At 27.0% G+C, this 21,764-nt stretch overlaps 1 protein-coding gene across 3 annotated transcripts in view; it reads right to left on the bottom strand.

Moving 5' to 3' along the window:
• LOC142333090 (uncharacterized) overlaps positions 1 to 21,292 on the bottom strand; it is a 66,732-nt gene extending 45,440 nt beyond the window's left edge. For all 3 annotated transcript variants that reach the window (XM_075379928.1, XM_075379926.1, XM_075379927.1), the window contains exon 1: positions 21,157 to 21,292. In XM_075379928.1, coding sequence (XP_075236043.1) covers positions 21,157 to 21,161 — 5 coding nt within the window. In that variant the 5' untranslated portion in view covers positions 21,162 to 21,292. The remainder of the gene's footprint in view (positions 1 to 21,156) is intronic.
• Positions 21,293 to 21,764: the final 472 nt, after the last annotated feature.

Genomic DNA, 21,764 nt, shown 5'->3' with positions numbered 1-21,764 from the left:
TGTAAAATGACAAACCTAAAAAAAAAAAATTTTTAATGCAGCTCACAAAACACTCATAGATTATTACACACATTTTAATGTGTGTGATGGGATATACGACAACATTATAGCCTTGTCTGAATTATTATAAAAGTATTAAATAAAACATTAACAACAAAGAAAAGTAAAATTGATCTTAACCTTCATTTAATCAGCAATTTAGCAACTGACATGCATAAAAAAAAACATAAGACACTTTAAAGAAATAAGAAAATGTTATTAAGTGTTAAAAAGCAAAAACTAAGTGTTAAAAAATTAAACTTTCTCAGAAAAGTTTAATCCGAATAAAAAAACTAAATAGAAATAGATTTTTAAAATACAAACAAGAAAAGGGAATTGAAACTGTTTATTCCATTCTGGCATAAAGTTTTCCGTTATTTTCTACGAATTCCAAGCTATCGAGTTATTTCTGACTATCCTTTTCATACACCCGTTATTTTTTCGTCCCCTTACTAATACAGGCACACATCTCTTGTCTTTTACACACACACTCTCTCCTGTACACTACCTGGATCTGGTTACCCCCGTTTTCTTTCGCCATCTTTTCGGCTGAGTAAATCCAACATCTCACCAGTGCAGTCGCCTAGGGCAATACTCTCCTGCAAGCTTTGTGGTAACATTCCTCACTCAAGCAGAATCTCAAACTCATCACTACACATCTGAGATTCTACACATCACGCTACCTCCAAACCACATCACACCTCTGTATTCCTGATTCACCGTGCGGACTACGCCCAGGATTACATAGGTATTCTTCTGTACTTGCTGTTACGAGTTCATCTCTGGCTTATATTTGTGTGCTACAGGCAAGTTCAGTTTTTCATTACTTATTACGTTAAACCATTATGTTATCATTCAAATTTGTGGAACATTCAGTTCATCATACCTATGCCGTTCAAGTTTCAATTTCACTTTAGTACAGTCACGACAGGTCACTTACAGAAGGCTGTCATTGTTCAGCTGCAACCTATTTCATGTGCTCAATTAAGTTCAGTGTGATTATATTGTAATTAACTCTTTTGTACTGTAATATTATCGTGTCCTTTTCTACGTTAAACTAGAATTACATTTTTACATTATTTAATGTAAAGTTTGTGGTTCACAAATCAGGAAAGGCCAGTGCCAATTAAGATTTACTGTAATTGATGTTTCTAAGTTAATGACATTTGTTCATTCCTAATTTCTCAATATTACAGCATTTGTCAGCAATGCAATAGTTTTTCAGACACACTATGTTTATGGATGTGATATTTTTCTAAAGTTAAAATTAAAATTAAGGTGTTTCATGTTCTCTTTCAGGCTTCGTCAAAAACGTATATTGTCAAAATCTGTATTTAGAAGCGTGTACTCATGTATTTTTTCATTTAACTATCATTGTTCAGACGCTGATTTCAGCTGATGTATTAAGTAGTTTTTAAGGTTATAATAATTAACTTATATTAATTTGTTTTCATTAAAGTCCAATTTCTTTTGGCAAATACTAGCTGTGTGTTTTTTTAATTTTTTAACTTTACCCAACAGAAACAAAGGAAAAACATAGAATCTGAAGCACCTACTGTGACTATAATACAAAGTGTTATTTACAATTTAATAAAAGTTAAACTAATTTACATAAAAGAAAAGAAATGGCCAAACTTTAATGACAGCAGAGTAACCTTAACCATCCACTTTAAAGTTTTATGTTTACAATTCAAATTAAAAAATTATAAGTCTTATCCCAAGCATTTTAGAAAAAATAGAAGTCAAGCTTTGGTTTAAAAAATCAGAAGTCTTATCTCAAGGTTCAATAAAACAAAAAAGTTGAAGTCTTATGTTAATTTAAAAAATCAAGTCTTACTCAAGGTTTAATTGCAAAAATTAAGCTTTAATTTAAAATATGAGAACAAAATTTAAAAAAATATATTTATTAGTTAAAATTTTGTACAAAAAACAAAAAAATTAGCTTTTAGTTATAATTAATTATAATGTAAAATTATTTGTACAGAATACAAATTTTTTTAATAAAATTTTATAAACTATTGATTCTTTTATTTTTTATTTAGACTAACAGTCAATAATATGAAAAAGTACTTCAGTGAATCGAACAATTTTATAATTGATGTAATAATATAAAATGCTTCATTTATTTAATTTTTGAACTTATGAACAAATTTTATACAAAAAAAACCTATTCAATTTTGTAAAAATCTTATATAAAAAATCTGATGTGGTCACCACATGACTTTCTTAATTAAATTTTATTAATTAATTTTTAAATTAAATGTATATTTCAACTTTTTAACTGACTCGGGGTTTTGGTTAACTGAACCACTGAGTTTTCAATTTATCCCAAATAAAAGAAAATTAAATTGAAAATTTCATTACTCAAAAAAAAAAATTTCAGATATTTTAAATTTTTTTTCAGAATAATAATTTCCTGTAGTTACAAAATATTTGTTTTAAAATAAATAATTTAAAAACAAACCTTATTAAAATGTAATCTTTATACTTCTAGAAAAAACATAACAAAAGATTAATTTTTATATTAGATAATATATCTTAAAATGAACGTTATACATTACAAATTTTTTCATGAACTGGAAGAGAACAGTATATGTAACATCTTTTTATAAATACTCCAAACCATTTTTTTTGCTTCGTCATTTTTATTATTTTCTATTTTTACTACTTGATAAGAAGTACAAAAACAGATTTAAAGAAAGTTTTATACATATTCTATTTACTCAGATATGTTCAATGTAGTGTATATTTTGGTTTTTATTTTTTAATAATATATTATGAGTATCAGTGGATGTAGTCCACGCGTGCATGAATAATAAAACTGTCTTTTTTGGTGAACTATTTTAGAACATTCTATTTTCAAATTATTTTTATCTTTTTCAACATTTTACAGAATTCTTTTCTTTTTTTTAGTATAAATCTAAAGTGAGAGAAATCTCTACTGTTTAAAGGCTTTACTTTCATTTTTTTTATGTTACTGTAGCATTACATCAAGTACACAAACCTGTACGTGTGAACACATTCATGTTTACACCTGTGTATGTTATAGAAAGGGGGATTCATATTAAAACACTCAATGCATGTTAATTCACCTATAAGTTCGTCTTTTACTGTAGCAGATAAGTATTTCAAATATAATCATTTAAAAATCCATGTCTAAAGTAAGTGTTACATAATTTATGTAACATAATAGAATAATTTTTTTCATTCGTTTAATTACAATTTTTTTTATATAAGTGGCCTGAAACCCAACCTAAATTAATTAAATTTCTATATATTTTTTAAATATATACTTTTGTAATGATAAAACTAAACCAAATTTTTTAATAACATAATTGTAATAACTTATTCCAAAATAATTTCAGCTGTCTATGATCAACTTGGGTGGCAATTTGGTATAATTGTTAATAACTCTAGTATCTAAATCGGCTGGAAATGATTTTGATTCCCAATTAGGATCTGGAATTTTTCCATATATATCGTATAATAACAAAATAAAAATAAACTGTTCAAAGTTGCTTGCTAACTGTTCTCACTCTGGGACAAACAGATATCATTGTTTTATTTTACTTTTATTTAAATCAAGTCATAAATACAAATAACATAACATATATATGCAAAAGGTTACATACAATATTTATCCTGGTATTTTCACACAGCCTGAAAAAATAACCATGAAAATCTTACATACAATTCTTAACTATTAAAGACTTAAATTAATATTTATCAATACACATAGTAAATTTATCAAAATACAATTTTCTAGTTCATTACATAACTATGAGATAATTATCTACTATCAATTAACAAAACTATTCTTCAATACATAATTTATTCTCAAACAATTCTCTAATTTTTTTTAATATGGCTTCAGAAGTTCATTGAAATATATAACAGACTTATATAAACATGGTTTTTTTTTCAGTAGAAAATTAAGGAAACTGTAAAAATTTACATCATTTAATCGAAACATTTTGTAGATATAAGTTCGACAAATGACTAAAATGAAAATATAAAGATTGAAGTGGGTATTTTTTATTCATATTCAATAGAATAAGCCTACTGGTAGTATTCATTTCAGTTATTACTTTGATGTGTATACAATATTATATAAGATTTTTAAAAGTGACTTGTTCACACTTTCCCATATAATTATCTTTAATGTCAAAATGGTATAAAAAAATCCATACATGACCATAAACAAATTATCTTTTTTAGCCTATACAATACAAAATTTTGTCCTTTGTAATAAACTTGCTATATAAAATCCCATCTCAGATGTTTTCAAATAACAAATTGCAATTCGTAATTTTAACAATCCAGTCTCCAAACACTTCCTAATACTTTGTATTTTCAACCCTTTTAACATTTTCATTATTTAGTTTTAATTTAAAATAAAAGAGTATAAGATCAAGATGACTGGAAAAAATTATCCAAACTGTCTGTGTCCATTTAAAAGATAAAATTTGGTTAGATTGAAATATCCTATCAGTTATGAGATGTTGTAACTTATATTTTACCTTTATTCCAGTTATTAGATAAATATAATACTGCTGTGTCATCTGCATAAGAAATAATTATGGAATCATCATCTGAGTTAACACTAAAAATGTCATTTATATAAATAATAAAGTGGTCCTAAGGCAGTACTGTGAGGTACTCGCATTTCATTGTAAAAGGCTCACTTTTAGTATTTTTTTTTTATATTTACTACCAGTTGCCTATTTTTTAAATAATCCTTTACAAATTCTCTAGTAACAACTCTTATTCCAATTTTATTAAGTTTTCAAATAAAATTTCATAAGAAAAATAATCAGTATCAAAGACCAGACCAATAAACACTACAGTAAAGAGTTCTTCCCATTTACATTTTCATTACAGGGGTGGTCAAACCTATTTTTTTTGGGGGGGATTTTTTTTGCTGTTCTGTTTTGAAAATTAATTAGTATCTAAATGGAAATGATGCTACAAAAAAATCATATCCATATTTGATTTACAACCTCCTAGGGTAAATAACTGTCATTTACAAGAAACACTGTATATCAGATACAATTTAACCTAGAAAACAAATTCTTTAACCGAAATATAAATTTTTTGCAAGTTTTCACTCCATCAGAAAAAACACTTTTGCGAAAATTGACAAAAATAACGTTTCGTTGATATTTTAGTTTTTATTTAATTTCATGCGAATTATTTTAAGATAACATCCCTTCAAATCACAGATCACATCAAAATATCATGTATACATGCTTTGTTCATGCATACAATATCATGCACAATATTTTCTGTGCTAATGTCACCTGTACTTTCATAAAAAGGGCCATCATTTGGTTAATTATCTTTAATCTCACGAGCTACAAGGGCAACTAGATTTTTCCAAATATTTTTCGTTCATAATTTGAATTTTGAGTTCATCTTATGTTTTTGTGAAGTACGTTGTTTTGTTGGTTCCATATAATGATTTAATTTATACATTAATAAACTAATCAAATAAAAATTATAACAAATGTAAACTAAAAAAAGAAAAAAAAAACAAAAGTCTGTACCTATAACCTAAATACTACAATCACATACGAACAATGTTTTAAAAATGCCACCTTATTTATCCCAAATAACTAAAAAAAAGGTGGAATAAAAAACAATGATACAATGTAAATAATTTCCGTCAGAAATCCAGAACTATTTGTCAAAATATTACACAATAAACAAAAGTAAACGACACAATTGAGTAAACTAGTGAAGGTGTAGTGCTACTATCAGGTAGAAAAAAATTGTACTAAACACAAAATAAGCTTAAAACCAGTCCTAAATGAACTGCTTGTTACTATTAAAACCACTGAAATATAGAAATATTGGAATGGGCACTAGCGTTAGAAATCCGCGCCAACAAAGATATCTGATTTAGAGGTTTACCTACCTCTTTTTGTCTACAGTCCGTTCAAAATGTTTGTGATGAACTCTCATCAGAAATCACAGGTTATCTTTCATAATTCAAGTTATTGTAGAAAGTTTTTATAAAAACATTTATATGATACAATGATTAACTCAACATTTATTTAATATTCATAAGCGTTGAAATTTTTCTATTAATTAAATAGAATTAAGATATTTTATCACTTAATATTAACTACAATTAAGTTTTATGGAATCACTTTCTGAAGGGACAGTACGTTAGGTACAATGCGCATGCGCTGCACTGTGCGACAATGAAAACTATACCTCTAAATCTATCTGTCTCACGTTCGTTTTCCGCTCACGTTGGACATAGGCAGTGCATTAAAACCCAAGAATTTTTTTTTTTAAATCGACAAATATTTTGTTTAAAAAGATAAAATTTCACACAACAACGATCGATAATAAAATATATTTCTTTATGAGTCAATAAATGAAAAATAATTTTTTTTTAGTCAAAAGTTTGGTTGACTACCCCTTTAACACACTGTATTATTTTTTCAAATGCATTTTGAGTTTCTACACCTCTACCAATGCCAAATTACAGATTATAAATTATACTGTGTTTATCCAAAAATGTAACAATTGTGCTATGCAATAATGTTTTTAAATATTTTAGTGAAATTAGAGAATAAAGAGATTGATCTGTAATTAGTAGCAAGTTAATGATTTCAAAATTTTAAAACAGGAGTTATTTAAGCTAATTTAAAATGAGTTAGACATTAACAACTTTGAAAATAAGATTATATACACCAGCAGTTTAGCAATATAGCAGAATCAACTTCAATGCGCTTTCATATATACCATGTATCCAGTATATATATTTTTTTAATTGTAAAATAATGCGAACATCTCATTGGCAGATACTGGTTTTATAATACACTACTTCATGCTTTTTTTTTATTTTCACTGTTAGATAAATTGATTGATGAATACTTAATAATCTTGGTCACAACTTCTTCATTAACACTTACAAAATAATCATTAAAATAGTTAGTTATTTCATTATTATTAGTCATATGTACATTTTGGTCATTAATTATGACATTTATTTGGGTTATAAGTAAATTATATAAAAGAGTTACTAAATATCTACAGAAAAATTTCCTTGTATGAAGTGAAGTATCGTAATCGTGAAAAACTTCTGTTTTCAAATTTCAACAGAAATATCCATTTTGACCACCCCTGAATCCAGTTGATTACAATTACCCCACCTCCCATTTTGATTACAATTGACTGGGCCAAAAAAGCCCAAAAACCAAAACATTTGGATTTTGGACTTTTTCTTAACTGCAGTAATAAGCCCTTGTCGAGTGCTTTTCAACGATATGTATCATAAGCAGTACTTATTATAGCCAGATATAATTTTAATTAATGAGATATTTGGATCTTACAAATAAAAATGTATATCAAAAATTGGTGCTGATTCATTTAAACAAATTGAGTCTTACGTAGTTATTCCTATACATCTGAATCTTTATACAAATTATTGTATCCATAAATGTATTGACTGAAATAAGTCTTAGTCAGAGACTGGAACAGGACTACCGGAAACAGAACAGAATGCAAGGAAGGCGGGTGTTTATATTGTCTCTCTACTAATTGCAGAACCTGGACAAAGTCTCTTGTTGCAGGTCTTTCTTTTATCGAGCAGATTATTGGTTGTTTGGTGGTGGTTATAAATTTTCATGTTTTATTTATGGATGAATTTGGTATTTGCGTTCCAATCCTATAGACCAGTGTGAAACGATTTACCGAGCTGATCATGAGGGACTAAGTGTGTATGAGCCTCATACTCCTGGCGTAATTCCCCTTCAGTCCATCCGCTAAAGTCCTTTCGGTGCTAACCCCTTTCCAGCTAGCAGGAATATGCCTACCAGGAGCCCTAGTTTTTGGAGGAAGCAATGCGCTCCCTTCTCCGGAGGGAGTAGCATGTGCTGGCTGAAGCAAATTTGTAGGTTTGGAAAGGAAGGTGGATAGTTGGTAAAGAGAATTAAAGAACTCCTTCTTTTCTGGCTGCCCTTCCTACTGCTTCTCTGATGGGATCTTCTACCGTACTCCAGTTGGTGGCGGTGAGTCACGTTGTGGTTCTTTGTTCTTTTTCTTCTTCTGTTGCCAGAATGAAGTAAGGAGCTTGCTTAAATACTGTATATGGAGCCGCTGAATCGTCAGGAGCCGAGTAGATCCGCAAGGAGCCCAAATTTAAATGTAAATAATATGATATGAGTAAACAATAAGAATCAATGAATAAATCTTTCATATAACATAGGTAGACAATATCCACCTTTCTTTTGTAATATTAACAATTGTAAAGATACAAAATAAATATCAAAAACTTTGCTATTAATTATTCAGACCAGATGCTCAAAAGTCCTCCAGGCCCCTCGCATCTGACAACTTTGACTATACATATTAATTATTCTTACTTAGACAAAGCAATTGGCAAACCTCTTTTGTTTGTTGGCAACAGATTTTGTAATAATTAACTTATTATTGAAGTTCAAAAGCCCCCGAGCACGAGCCAAGTGGCTTCACATTGGCTAGACATACTTCCATCGAAGCACATTAATATAGGAGATTGCCATATAGCTGACCATCATTTAGCTGACAGTCATTTCCACCAGCAGTGCTATTACTTAACTTTTCTGCAAAAGTCATCCACCAGTATTACAGTAAACTGATAAACATAAAACTTATTTAATATTATTCACAAAAATTAGTCACTTCTTACTGTATGTCTTCTCATAAAAAAAGTATATATTATGACTACATTGTTAAACTGTAAAAGTATTTAAACAGTGTAAAACCATTGGTAAAAAATGAACCTGAACCTACTTTAAACCGTTATAAAAGATCTTGTTACTAATAACAAATATATCTTACTTACTCAAATGTTTAAGATAAACTCCATTATACTCTATTTATTCTTTATGACTTACTTAAATATTTAATTCTTATGATTTATGTAAGATGGTACATTTTTTTTTGATTCACCAATTGTGAAAGTACTTTTTTTAATATTAATGATTTTACTCCTAATACTACTATTAAGGATTTTTACTTTCAATAAACTGCCTAGAAATAAGTTTAACAGACTTAAGAGGAAAATCAGTATGCAATAATTATCGATGTACAATATTCTAAGATTACTAAAAATCAAATTACTTTAATTTTTTTAACATAACTACAGAAAAATGTAAACGTAAATCTAATCTATAAAAAATCATTTGAACGATTGAAAAGAAAATGAAGATAAGTAAAATATAACTTTCAATAATGATGAACTTAACTATGCCTGTTTGGGAACGGTTTATGAGCGCATGAATCAAAAATATATTATTTCAGGATTAATTATTCAAACTCAAGCTTTTCAAGCAACAAGAAAACTAGAATTGTAGGAAGGAGAAAAATTTAGTACGGAAAAAAACAGATTCAAAGCACTGAAAGACAGGCTTGAATGCTTAAAAAACCATATGGCATTGTATGGAATTAATTTTGTATCAACGATATAACAAAGTATTTAGTACCATAATAGAAGAGTAAACAGTTTCAGGTTAAGAGTTACAATTGCAGGTATCACCCTTGTTTTCTTTAAAGAAATGATTTTGTAGCTTATGAAAAACGCCAAGTATGTGTGGGATTCAAACCCAGCACTTTCCAGTTGGAGACAACCATTCAGTCATGAAGGTCATTTTTTGGAGTCTTGTTTCTTTATTTTATTGTATGTAGAAAGTAAAATCATATGTACAAAGTGTGCATTTTTACCAAAAATAAATATATTATCATTAATAATATTTTGGAGCGCTGTTATTTTCCCAAAACAGATGACATAGTACTTTATTATGAACTCTTATTATGCTTATAGATAGAAAATAAAATGAAGTAAAGAATGTAAAGAAAATAAATTATCATAAATTTTGGCTTAAGACCCATTAAAATATTGGAAGATACAAATAAATATTATTAATAAAAAAATGTTTAATTCTTCAATAATGGTCTTTCACCAGAATAGTTTAAATACAGGCGTACCATTAAATTAAATATCAATGACAATTCCTCATACTTAAAAAAAAAAAAAAATGTTAGACGGCCTATTTGTTTAACATAAAAATTAAACAGTTTAAATTTTGAGTCAGTTGTATGGAACACTATACAAATAAACCATTTTTATGAACTAATTCTTATTGATCTAAGATTTGGCAAGATTAAATTTAGTATTTGCTAAGATTTAAATAGACTTTAAAGATTAAAGAGAAAGATCTTTTTCTCATTTTAGAGTGTATTTATTTAAAGTCAGATTTTTTATTTAAAATGTTTGTAGAGCTATAAAAAATGCTATCCGATGAAAAAAAGATCGTTAGCAAGAAATAAGAAGATGAAAAACCTGTATCTTGATAAAATTTATTTTCTTAAGAAAATAAATGTACAGAAATGAAGAAAACAGATTACCACCAAGGCATGAACTAAGGCCCTCAGGAAAGTAAAAACAAATATTATTTTTTAGCTTAAGTTTCCCAAATAATTCTTTGTAATTGTTATGTGAAATATTATGAATATCAGAATTATTTCAGGCTGTATAAATGTACAAAATTTAGATTTTAGTATTAATAAATAACAATTAAGTAATTAAGCAACAAAAAAGAAAAGTATCTTCATCATGTAATTCTTTATTAAATAAAAATGAAAACGGTTCTCCTTATTTATTTGTAAAAACAAACAATAATACCACCAAAAGACCTTCCTTTACAAATTAAAATAACATTAATATCCATCTAATTAGTGAGAGTAAGTTGCATTAAATTAAAAGGCATTACCCGTTTATGTACCGTTGGCTATGTTCTTTAGCTAACACATACAGGTGAATTTTAAAAGTTGCTTTCATTTATTATGTTGTAGAATTGTTAATAAAAAATAAAAATGAAAAAAGAATCTGAACAAAACTTTTGGCTAAATTTTTGTTGAATAAAAGAGTTAATAATAAATCTGACCGGCTAACATAAAGCCGACAATTCTTATCCCATCAATGTAAGTTTGAAAAAAGTGAGAAAATATTTGTAAAGCATTTCATACTGAACTATAAAGGCAATTTCTAAAATAGGTAGCTAATTTATTAATCACCAAATGCAGACACAGGCAAAAGATTTTGTTATTAATAGAAACCTAAGTTTTTTTAAAACAAAATCAGAACAGTATATCGGTACTTACTTGAAAGCAAATTATTTTTATTATATATTTTTATTAAGTAATCTATATAAATTTTATTTAATTTAAATTAAAATATATTTGTTTAAGCTAAAAATAATAATTTTTTAAAACCTTACAAAGTGTGCATTTAGTTCATTCAATTCCGATAATTCTTAAGTATTCCGATAAACATTGTAATTAATATTAACATACATGCAAATCACATTATTTAATTGTATACTATTTTTCTTAATATTAAATATTATTACTGAAAGAACTTACCTACTTTACATGTAAAATTCTTCTCTGAACGGTTGTTTATATTAGATTCATATAAAATACTGCTAATATACTGAATAGGCTAATTACAAACATTCAAGTAAACAAAATTTCATGCCGTTTTAAAAACGTCACTATAGATGATAAAGAAATACATATTTACTAACTATGACAACGTTATTCATTAATAACACTTATATTAAATTAATAAGTTATCAAAACAAAAAATACAGTATTAGCTAATATACTTTGTAAATTTTGTTTATTTTCACAACATTGTTTTATATAATGGAAGCAGCTAATAATATTATAAACAAGTGTAATTTTTCATCAACGTAACACACATTTTGACATAAGCAGTTGTTTTGACGAACTGACAAGAATTGTTTTGACGAACAAGAATGAGAGTGATGCGCGCGCGCGCGCACACACACACACAGCAATTAAGCTATATTGTTTCACTCTCTGTACACACTTCCTCCGACAATCGGCACTACGTACAAAGTTATCAAAGGAAATAAATTTGTTTTCTTCCACTCCATATTGTTCAGAAGCAACCTCTTTATTTTTTTAATGTTAGGTTTTTTTTATTATTACTTCCATATTTATCTGCATTCATTAGTTTTAATTTTCGAATTAATAGTTTTTTACATTATAATACTTTTAATCTATTTTCAATACAATTTATTTAAAAATGTATTTTTTAAATCTAATAAATAACTTTTTCACAAAAAATGCTATAATTTTGCTTCAGATTTTTATTTTCAATTAGAATTGCATTATCTTAAATGAAGTTTAATGGTTTTCTGAGAAAAATAAATTATGACTATAAAAAAGTAATCAGGTATACTATGTTGCTTTCCAAGCTGTTAACTGCTACCTGTGAATGGTATTAAGTAATGATTTTACAGCCTAGGAACTCTTTATAACCGTATTTGAAAATATATAAAGTTTCATGTGATAAGTATGAAAAAATATCCTCAATGATAGATAGAAAGCTTAAAATCACTGAAGAGGAATATGCAATAATATATTAAATTACTAAGTACTACGATTATATCAGGTAATGACACTTAAAAAATAATTATTTTTGTAAAATACTTGAATAGAAAATATATATATAATTCTTCTAATTGCATTAGAAAATAATTAGGTATGAAGAACCGGATAATCGACTGTTCCGCAAATATTATTTTCACAGTACGCTGTACTTATTTTGATGAAAATATTTAATCATTAATCAAAATTTAAAACGCAAAAATACGATAGATTAATAAATAAATTATAGTGTTGACTCTTGTGTTTAAAAAAAACCGTTTGAAAATAAAAGTATGTTACAAAAGGTTTTTAAACATGTAATTTTACATGTTTTAAGTCTGGTAACGAGAGTGAAGCATACTAGCAAGAAAAAAATTCGTATCGGTATCGTTATTAAAAATATACTGATTACTGAGGCTCCTGGGTGCAACTCCCAGATAATTTACCATTTGTTCACCGATATCAGTTCGTGTCGTTAATTATTTATAAATCAATATATACTTAGGAATAACACAAAAAATCAACTAATTTTTGCTTGGAAAGGAAGCAAGATATAACATTTTAATAAATTTGTATAAATATATTTTTCAAATTTATCGGCTTTGGTAGTAGTTTTTATTTAAATTATATATATATAAAGGAACGGAGCTACCAATAAAATTTTAACGAAGTTTATACAAAAAAATTTAGAACATTCTATCAGTTTTTATTTTTGTAATTACAAAGGTTTTGCTATAACAAATTTGAATGAGAAAAAAATAAATTTATACAGAGTAATACATTTCAATATATATAATTAAAATTGTGCGCGCGTGTGTGATTATACTAATAAATAAATAATTTAATTAATATATTATTTATAAAGAGATAATAAGGTTTACTTAAACTGAAAATTACTTCAAAATTATGTAAGACACCCGTTCGCTTCCGTTAACGTACAGACATTAATATTGTTAATAGGGAGTTGTATTCATAAAACACAGTTCTAACATTTACTGATGCTATGACAGACGCGATGTTGCCATTTAAACTGATTTTTTTCCCGCCTTGCCTGTGTACTCGCCACAGTTGGGTATCAGATAAATCGCTGCGTTGCATTTGTCTTATATCTTATTCAATTCATTTTCATAGAATAAATCTTCCAACAACCTAACCAGTAAGGAAATGAATAAAAAAAATTATTTATTACTTATGGTAAAATTTTTATAATTTTTTTTCTTAATTTAATAACGAATCATTATATTATCATTTTACTGACTGTAAAAAAATTACAATAAATAATAATTCAATAATATGAAAAAAAAAATCAAAAAATTCTTTATTAAAGAATTAGAGGATCGTATTTCACTTTCAAATGAAATAAGTTTATACCAAATGAAGCAAAAAATGTGTATATGTAATTTAATAGGCATACAAGGAAGTCATGTGGTGTCCCACATCAATTTTTTTTTTTTTAATTATGACAGTGAGGTAGATAAATATTTTCGTACGTAAAAAATTAACGGGATTCGGATCCAGAACCTTTTGAATACAAATCAATTTTGTGATACATTTAATCTGATAAAGTAAAATGAAGTGTACATTGTTATGTCAACCAGAACGGTAGTAATAAAAAAAAAAAAAAAAAAAAAAAACAAGAAAATTGTATCCTGTTACCATTTTAATACGTATTATGTGTTGACTGTTAGTGAAGCGTGACAATTGATTTAATTTCTAATGCAGTAAATTTTTTGTAAAAAAATACTCTTCCCGTACATTTTTTGGGTCAATGAAATCAAAAGAATGAATTCGTGATGTACAAAAAATTTCAAGTTTTAAGTCTGTTGCGTAATTAAAGAATAATGGAGGGCGCGCGCGCTCACACACACACAATGTTTTATTAACTTACTCGTATGTATTGTTAAACCAGTCAGAGTGACGTTGCATCTGAATTAACGTTCTTTTTGTATAGTAAAGAATTCTGGGTTCGATTTCCGGTTACGTTATCTTACATTATTATCAAAATTCATAACATGAAAAATTAAAAATCATAACCTAAATAAAATTGGGTGAATAGTAACTGACGTTTGTCGGCCTCCGTGGCGCGAGTGATAGTGTCTTAGCCTTTTGTCCGGAGGTCCCGGGTTCGAATCCCGGTTAGGCATGGCATTTTTACACGCTACAAAATTATCATTTCATCTCATCTTGTGAAGCAAATACATAACGGATGGCCCGAGGAAAGGAACAAATATATATATACTTTGTATGTTGTCAATACGATTAAAATAAATTAAAAAAAAAAAAAAGAAATGGTTATAAATATTCGTTTTATTTGTTGAGAGATAATTTTACAAATTATACTGCGCTATCGTAGACAAAACTGCTCGCCGACGCGCTGTCTACTACTCCAGTTGCTACGAGACGTACAACTGTTTCAAGGTTAAACTACACAACTGCCGTCTCGAACGCGCGGCTGCATAAAGCACGTTTAACAATAATAATAATTTACAAATGTGTAATACTGTCTAAAGTAAAGCCATTCGGTTTATTTCTTTTTCACACCCTCCGAGATTTTTATTCTACTTTTTATTTTTTTATCATTTTTATTTATTTATTTTATATTTTAAATACACGTATAAGCATATGTAAATTGGTGTCGAAGCCGATAATATCAAACCTCATCTCTCCAGTATATAAGTTTTTTTTTGTTTTTTTAATGGTTTTATAAATAAATTTAAATGTATGGAGACCAAATTGATTCTAAACTAAGTATTTTATAAATATTAAAAATGCGATTGTGTTTTGAAATGTGATTATGTTATGAGAGTCGAACCCAGGATCGTCAACTTAAGCTTTTTTTAATAATAAAAAGAACAAAGATAGAAGATAAAAAGTATAAACTTCTATAGGATGTGATTTTTAGTGAAGATCTAACAAAATAATTAAATAATTTTTTTTTTTAAGTAACAGTAACAGTACAAGGTGAAAAGATAAAGATGCTACGATTTGCTGACGATATAGTAATTCTAGCCGAGAGTAAAAAGGATTTAGAAGAAACAATGAACGGCATAGATGAAGTCCAACGCAAGAACTATCGCATGAAAATAAACAAGAACAAAACGAAAGTAATGAAATGTAGTAGAAATAACAAAGATGGACCGCTGAATGTGAAAATAGGAGGAGAAAAGATTATGGAGGTAGAAGAATTTTGTTATTTGGGAAGTAGAATTACTAAAGATGGACGAAGCAGGAGCGATATAAAATGCCGAATAGCACAAGCTAAACGAGCCTTCAGTAAGAAATATAATTTGTTTACATCAAAAATTAATTTAAATGTCAGGAAAAGATTTTTGAAAGTATATGTTTGGAGCGTCGCTTTATATGGAAGTGAAACTTGGACGATCAGAGTATCTGAGAAGAAAAGATTAGAAGCTTTTGAAATGCGGTGCTATAGGAGAATGTTAAAAATCAGACGGGTGGATAAAGTGACATATGAAGAGGTATTGCGGCAAATAGATGAAGAAAGAAGCGTTTGGAAAAATATAGTTCAAAGAAGAGACAGATTTATAGGCCACATACTAAGGCATCCTGGAATAGTCGCTTTAATATTGGAAGGACAGGTAGAAGGAAAAAATTGTGTAGGCAGGCCACGTTTGGAATATATAAAACAAATTGTTAGGGATGTAGGATGTAGAGGGTATACCGAAATGAAACGACTAGCACTAGATAGGGAATCTTGGAGAACTGCATCAAAGCAGTCAAATGATGAAGACAAAAAAAAAATTCAAAAGAAAATATAGATTTCTCTTTTAATACAGTTTCTAAAATACATTTCCTGTTTCAGTAATAATAATTATTAAAGTATTCAATACATAAAACAGTAAAATTAAGATAGTTCCTGTGAGATGTTCATTGTACTAAGAAATTTGTACTTATTTTCAGTAGGCCACTAATGGTAGCGAAGCGCAACAAAGAACAAATACATATAAATTATATTTACTATTTATACAAATAATATATCTAGATTTTATATAAAAATTAGGCATTCCTATATAATTATTTAAAACATTAAAGTCATTTTATAAATTTTACCTTTATAAAATTATTTTAGTTCATTTATAAAACTGATGAATTAATTTTATAAAAATTTCGCGATATTGATGTATCAACATCAAAGAAAAAAAAATTAAAACACCCTTCTTATTTTGAATAAAAAAAATTTGTAAACTGGAAGATTATTAAATAACTAGAATAGATTTTAAATTGAAAAATATTATTAAAACATGAGATTTCATCTAAAAAAAAGTGCATCATATAAATTGTAGCAAGGTACTTTTAAAAATCATGTTGAAATTTTAATTTAGTTTTCATTAAACTATAAATGAAAAAAAAGAAATGTTTAATTTTAAACCGATGTATTAAAAAAAAAAAGTTGTATACAATAAATTAAATCAAATGTTCATAAATTTAAAATAATGTCCTAAACTGTGTGGATTTCCTTTCTAGAAAATTCTTCAGTTACCATACAAACGATATGCATAACAGTAACCGATTTTGATGAGACTGAGAAATGTCTCTTAATTGGCACGACATTAGAAGTTTTACAAACAACTTTATTACTTTTCTTTGTTTTTGACTGGTCGACGATATTAAGAGTTTACTCGCTATATTTTATGTTCTCTAAGATGGAAAAGATATTATTATTTCATCAATTAATATAATGAAAATTGGTAAATATAAAATTAATTTGGTTATAAATTATTTTCTTTTTTTTTTAATTTAAATTAAATACCTTAGAATAAATAATTCATAAAATCATTTTATTAAAACATTTGCAGTGAAGAAATTCGAAAAATTCAAATTAGCTTAGTATGGTTTTAGCAGTCAACTACTGATTTCTGTTGAAAGAGGAAGTTAAATCCGTGCGTAAATATTTACTTGATTTACTGATAATCTATTTTTATTGTAATTGTACAGTTTTTAGGTAAGATAATATTTAAGTTTATTATTTTATTTATTAATATTATTTAACTACATATGTTTCGTAAAAATCATGTTTGTAACTTTCACGTAGATTAACAATAAATTTTAATCTATTGTAAGTTTAATATTGGATAAATTTATATTCTCTGAGAAAATAAAAATATAAATTACAACTGTAAGTAAAAGAAATACTAAAGTTTATAAATATTTTTTAAGGTGGATTATCTACGTATTACAGTTTAATTATCATATAATTAAAACACTCAGGCAATTTAATAACCTAATAAAACGATTACGAAAGTTCTTGTTATAAGACACCTTTTTCTTTTAAGATAATTAAATCATTACGTTAGTTAGAAGTTTGTGTGTGGGAATATGGGAAGGAAATTTGTAGTTTGTAAAATAAATACTATGCCTAAATGATTTTCGATCCTGGATCTTCTAGGTGAAAGGCTGAGTTTTTACTACTCTACCATAAATATCAGCGAAGCGATAATCCTACTTAAAAAAAAAAAGATTAGAAGTATAGATTATGTTTGTTTAAAATAATTATCAGTTAAAAATACGTAAAAGTAAACAATTTAATTAAACGCTTACCGTATTGTAAATGTGATGAGTTTTACCAAATATTAGTATGATTATTTAAAAATAATATTATTTCTGAATTGCTCTTGATTAAACTGAACTAAAATAGAAACACAATTATGTTATTTTTAAATACAACTATTTAGTAGAAAATAATATTTTCCCTTACAATAAAACCACAATTGTTATTTGTGCTTGAAATATAAAAAATAATTTATATGTATACGTGTACTAGGGGTAAACTAACTTTTAAAATAATATAAAACAAGTGTTGATTTATTTCTTCATCGCAAAGCTGAACAATTGCTACTGTAAAACAGTTAAAAAGATTAAACGTGTGTCCAGTTTAGTCACGTCTTTCTATACCCCGCTTATTCTTTTCTCATTTTACTCCCTCACTCGTTTCAGTATGTTTTTTTTTTTTTTATTATAAGCTATAGTGTGTGTATCTTATTTCATGTAGCACGTACTCATTTTTGTCCTTGAAAGTTGACTAAACAGCATTTTTTGTTTTAAATATTACCATCAAAACAACACAGAGTTTAACTTTATTCTTGACCATATCATCAGACATGTTTTTTATGTACTTAAAAAATAGAATTACCAACTATACTACATCAGCCTTTCTTTTTTTGTTTTTATCCCTCTCTCACACACACACACACACACACACACAAACATATATATATATACACACAGAGAGAGAGAGAGAGAGAGAGAGAGAGATAGTGCAACAGATCAAAAGACTTTGCTTTAAAGGAGACACAGAAGCGACTAATGGTTATAAATAACTGGTAATCTATTCGATAGTTTACAATAGAAAATGAATATAATTTTATGCTACCGTTTTTTTTTGTCTTCAGTCATTTGACTGGTTTGATGCAGCTCTCCAAGATTCCCTATCTAGTGCTAGTCGTTTCATTTCGGTATACCCCCTACATCCTACATCCCTAACAATTTGTTTTACATATTCCAAACGTGGCCTTCAATCGACAAAACCATCTGTCGATCAACGCTCTCGCCTTTTAATTATGAGCAATGAAATTTTGAAAAACGGAAAAATCGCGATAGAAATAAAACGAGTTAAAATTCCCCCGTAGTAACTTTTTTATTACGTTTTACCTTCAGAATTACATCGAGTGACAAACATTATTCGCTAACTAATTAATTAGATTCGCCTAATTAAGGTCATATTTTATTTAGGCACATTTGTTAACGATTAAAAAATAACATTTGAATAACATTAAAATCTGGAGTTAAACTTCCCTCATCACCCCTAACATATGGAAAAAACATCAATCGGTAGGTAAGGATTTTCAAATAAAAATACAAATTGACTGTACTAATTCGTTAAAAAAACCAAACTCACACAAAAATACAAGCAAAAACAATCAAACAAAAATCAACAATAATTTGATGTTTATAAAGGATTAGGACACACACAGAGAGAGAGAAAGAAAGAAAGAATGAAAAAGAGAGAGTGTGAGAGAGAGTGACCGAGCGAGAGAGGGGTTTTAAACAAATTATTCAATACTACTTTTTAAAATATAATACAAAAACGTAATACTTTACATTCTATATTAACTATATAATTAAAAAACGAAACATAGGTGACCACTTAAAAATTAAATATATACGTATTTTAATTAAAATCCTTATGTTTTAATAATTATGTATTAGATAGAACAAATAAAATATGTAAAAAAAAATACATACCAAGATGTTAAAATAAAGACGTTAATTTTGTCTATACAAAGTTTTATAAGTACAGTTTTATATGAATTACGTAACACACGTGCGCGCTCCCTCACATATACCCTCGAGATCTATTTAAAACATAAAATAAATGATTAAAATAAATCTTACAATAAACTGTTAAACATATTTTAAAATTCATTTTATGCGTAAATATTTTTATTTATTAATAACAGTTAAATAGCTAAATAAAGGTTTATTAAAAACAAAAAAATAGATTAATATAAAAAAATTAAATTAAAAAACCATTTAGAAATCGAACCCAGGTTTTAGAAAATATACTGATATAAATTAAGCATACCACTCTTCTGATCACCGTAGCGGAGTGGTAGCCTCTCGGCATTTCATCTGGAGGTCCAAGATTCGAATTGTAATCAAAATATATTTGATTACATATAAAAAATTATTTTAAAAAAACTTAACTAATATTTATATTAACATTAATAAAAAAAAGGAGACATATTATAAAAACCCTGCAAAAAGTAAAAAGTAAGAATTAAAACAAATTGAAAATTTTAAACAAAAAAATATAAAATATTAACAAATATAAAATATAAAAGAATACCTTGTGATCTGGGAATTGAAAGCCTTCACATTATTACTCGTTTATGTACCGTTAGCCATGTTCTTTAGCTAACAGATACAAGTGAATTTAAAAAATTGCTTTCATTTATTCATTAGTCTAGTCTTTTTTTAATAAAAAAAAGTAAAAAAAATGAAAAAGAAATTAGAACAAACATTTTGGCTAAATTTTTGTCGAAAAAAAATTAATAATAAATCTGACCATGTAACATAAAAACCGACCGTTTTGATCTACAGAACATATCAATGTAAATTTCAAGAAAAGTGAGAAAATATTTGTAAAGTATTTCATATGAATAACAAAGGCAATTTATCTTTCTAAAATAGATAGCTAATTTATTAATTACCAAATGTAGACACAGGCAAACGGTTTTGTTGTTAAACAGAAATCTAAATTTTTAAAACAAAAAACAGAACTTCAATAGAATATTGAAACCCGAAATAATTAATAAGTAGTGCACATTTAAATAGAAATAATACGTAAATAAAACGTTAAGTCTACAAAAGATTCAGCAAAACCCCTCTTATAGTGTATCGGTACTTACTTGAAAGCAAATTATTTTAGTTACATATTTTTATAAAGTAATCTGTACTTAATTTTAATTAAAATAACAAGATTAAAAATATATTTGGCTAACCTAAAAAAGATCATTTTTGCCAAAATAAAATGTTTAGTTCATTAAACTCCCAAATTCCTCCAATATGTTAACCAATATAATCACATTATTTAATTGTGTACTAATTTCTTATTACAAAATATTATAATTTGAAAGAACTTACCTCATTTACACGTAGAATTATTTTCTATACGGTTGTCAGATTCACGTAAAATATATTTAAATATACTGAATTCTCTAAATACAAATAATCAAATAAACAAAATTTGATAACGGTTTTAAAAACAACTACAAATCGTGAAGAAATAAACTTTATTTACTGTATGACAACGTTAATCTTTAATAACACTTTTAATATATTAATCACTTTTAAAAGATTAATATCAGAAAGAAAATGTTAGATAATATTATTATGTAAGATTTTTTGATTTTTTTTACATCGCTGAATATAATGGAAACAGCTAATAATATTATAATCAATTATAATTTTTCATCAACGTAACATACATTTTGATCTACGTAGTTGTTTTGATGAATTTCGACGCGAACCAGGGAGAGAACGTGAGAGTCAAATGCATTCACATTCTCTCTGCTCTCTCCCCCCTCTCTCAGTCACCATACGTACAAACTAGCCGCAGTAGTAATATTTTTCCTCCCTTCTATTGTTCAGAAGCCATCTTTTTTTTATAATGTTAGGTTATTTTTACTTTTAATAAATTGAATCTCTTGTATTAAAAGTGATTAAATACGATGACTGAAGTTTCGAATTTT

The sequence above is a fragment of the Lycorma delicatula genome, chromosome 12 (assembly GCF_047948215.1).
Source record: "Lycorma delicatula isolate Av1 chromosome 12, ASM4794821v1, whole genome shotgun sequence".
Taxonomy (NCBI): domain Eukaryota; kingdom Metazoa; phylum Arthropoda; class Insecta; order Hemiptera; family Fulgoridae; genus Lycorma; species Lycorma delicatula.
This window is presented reverse-complemented; position numbering and strand designations above follow the sequence as displayed.